The 2,894-nt window shown below is 39.5% G+C and overlaps 1 protein-coding gene across 1 annotated transcript; it reads left to right on the top strand.

Moving 5' to 3' along the window:
• Nucleotides 1–1,080: 1,080 nt before the first annotated feature.
• LOC110019709 (mannose-specific lectin 1-like) lies at nucleotides 1,081–1,869 on the top strand. The gene has a single exon (XM_020717495.1). The coding sequence runs from the start codon at nucleotides 1,081–1,083 to the stop codon at nucleotides 1,867–1,869; it is 789 nt and encodes a 262-aa protein (XP_020573154.1).
• Nucleotides 1,870–2,894: the final 1,025 nt, after the last annotated feature.

Consider the following 2,894-nt stretch of genomic DNA (forward strand, 5'->3'; position numbering starts at 1 on the left):
CCGCCCCCCCCCCCCCCCCCCACACACCCCCACCCACCCCCACACACACACACACACACACACACACACACACACATGCATATTCATTCCATTCCATATAAGGTCTTTACTAGATTATATGCGCTCACGAATAATATGTGATCCTAAGTCTTAAAAGGATTATCAGTGAAGCACTATAGGATCAAATACCAAGCTCCATGAAAAAGAATAATAGCCCTTAAGTCTTTTCAGTAAACATTCTTACAAGCAAAGATAACTATTGAATGAATATCGAGGTGGCAAACTGTGGGGGTTTTGGTGGGCCTTTCATGGCAATGGTCAATCATTTTTTAAGGCTTAAAAGCCAATAAAATCATATTAACTAGATTAATGACATGCCCATAGAGAAAAAAAAATTACGATTCAAAAAGATTGGAGCAGTCTTCTATATCCAAATAACTTTTATATATATATCTATCTATCTATCTATATATATATATATATATATATATTGCTTTGTAAGGAAGGTAATGAGAAGTTTATTCATGCTGGTTTCTTTCAGGAAAATCCAAAGTTACATATTTGCTATATTTTAATAATTTTTTCTTAAAATATTTCAATATAAAATAGCCATCGACAATTATTTTAATCAGAATAAACACCTATGAATTGACCCGTTCCAAAGCCAAAGTTGTTCGAATTCTAAATGGACTTAATCCGAAACAATAATGCGCAGCAAATAAATTCGGGGAGGCCACAAAACATAAAGAGATAATTGCATACAGACCACCCGGATCATTGATATTTCCAAATTAAAATAAAAAATAAAAAATAAAAAATTGCATTACGACCGCCATTTTCTTGACCAAGCCCGTCCCGCCCATGCATCTTCATTATTTTGTTCATATACTCCAAGAGTTCTCCCGCCCTACCGCTGATCTCGTCTCTGCAATAGACTCGGCGCTTCAAACGGCAAATTCAATGACTTGGGCATTCAAAATATGCCAAAAAACCAAGGCGCCTCGCTATGTTATAAATAAGGCAGTAGTTCAGCATTGCTAGACATCAACCAAGCAAAATAAGCTTATAGATTCAACATAAATGGCGTCGTTGCCATCCACTCTCGTCCTCCTATCCACCCTCCTCCCCCTCCTCTTCTTCCCCTCCCCTTCCGCTGCCAACGAGGGCAACATCATCGTCACCGGCGACGTCCTCTACACCGACAGCCAACTCACCAGCCCCAATTCCGTTCTCGTTATGCAAAACGACTGCAACCTCGTGCTTTACAATCCCAAAGGCTTTCAATCCGGCACCAGCGGTTTCGGCCCCAACTGCACCGCCGGCTTAACCGAATACGGCCAGCTTCAGGTTAAAAACAGCCTAGGCACGGTCATATGGACATCCGACTCCTCCGGCCCCAAGGGCAATTACGCCGGCATTCTCCAGCCCGATGGCCGTTTCGGTATCTACGGCCCCGCTCTGTGGGCCATTCCCCGATTCAACAAACTTAGCGCCGAAAGCAGCGCCGAGGAGCAGAATAAGATCGATAACCAACCGAACGTGCCCAACCTGCTGTTCTCTTCCGAGATATTGAACGAGAATTCGACGCTGGTGAGCAGGGACTACACATTCGGAGTCAAGCAAGGGTGTGTCCTGGAGTTCACCAAGGCTGCCGTGGGCGTCACCTGGTCAAGCCCGGCAGGTAGGTATGGAAGCAGCAGCCGCCATTGCTATGCGAGGCTCAATTTCCTGGGGCAGCTCTCCATCCTCGACGACAACAACAGAGTCGTGTGGCAGACCAAGCCGGCGTTGGCGGAGGGAGTCTACGTTCTTGTCGTGAAGATTACGGGCGAAGTTGCGATCTACGGCACACGGATCTGGCTTATCTAATGCTTTATTTCTTGAGCGATGTAAAATGGCTTGACCCTGTCTGGTCTGGTTTTCTTGCTTGGTTTTTGGGTCTAAGGTCCGCCTTCTTATTCGGTTCGTGTTGTGTTTTTTTGTGGAATAATTCGAGGCTTGTACTTGATTTTATAGATTGTTATGCGTCCTCTTTTTTTGTTGCCTTTCGGTTAATGTTGTACTGAATTACTTAATCTTTTTTTCTTCAAATCGATCTCTCCTTTGAAACTTGCTACTCATATTTAATATTATTTGATTTTTTTTTTCTGTTTTCTCATTAATTTTATCATTAATTGCTATAATACTATTATCTTTATAGCACAGAAGTTCCTAATTTGAAAAATAATGTTCGGCGCCCAAAATATTGTTATTTACAAATCGAGCATCCTTTTTATCCATTTTTTTCCAATTCTCACTAAAAAAATCAACGATCATAATAAGGCTTCAACCCATATTTTCATTTTTATCATATTCATAATAGTTTGTTCCTGACACATATAAATATATCAATTTCATAATTTAAAAGATCATATAAATATCAATATTTCTTGTCTTCTATATGTAATTATTTCATACTTAAAAGAGTATTGTAGAGTTTCTGTAACGGGCAAGCTTTCTTGGGTTGAGCTTCGGCGACTGGAAGGGCGCAAATGGAACGAATATGTTCAATTAAAGCAAAGTAAGCCATTTGCCAGTTAAGTTTACGTCCTGCCAGTTTGACTTGATGCAATTTGCCAGATAATCATATAGTTAGAAAATTTCATCGCTCTTTGTAATAACAAGAAAAAAAATCGTTTTTTTAGTCTACGCGGTCATTGCAGGGAACGATTTTAACATCATTTAAATGGCACTGATTTATACAAAAAACTACACCTGGAAGTAATATGTAGTTTTTTAATTTAATTAGTTTTATTTTTTTCTTTTTGAAAAATATGAATGAAAAGTTATGTAAATTTACTTCTATATTATTATGGTTGTATCAAAGTATCAAAACTAACACGAACAAAATCCAA

Source organism: Phalaenopsis equestris, unplaced genomic scaffold (assembly GCF_001263595.1).
Source record: "Phalaenopsis equestris unplaced genomic scaffold, ASM126359v1 Scaffold000072, whole genome shotgun sequence".
NCBI lineage: Eukaryota > Viridiplantae > Streptophyta > Magnoliopsida > Asparagales > Orchidaceae > Phalaenopsis > Phalaenopsis equestris.

Bases quoted from the DNA above. Each gene is read 5' to 3' on its own strand.
- LOC110019709 (XM_020717495.1), top strand. From the start codon at position 1,081: ATGGCGTCGTTGCCATCCACTCTCGTCCTCCTATCCACCCTCCTCCCC.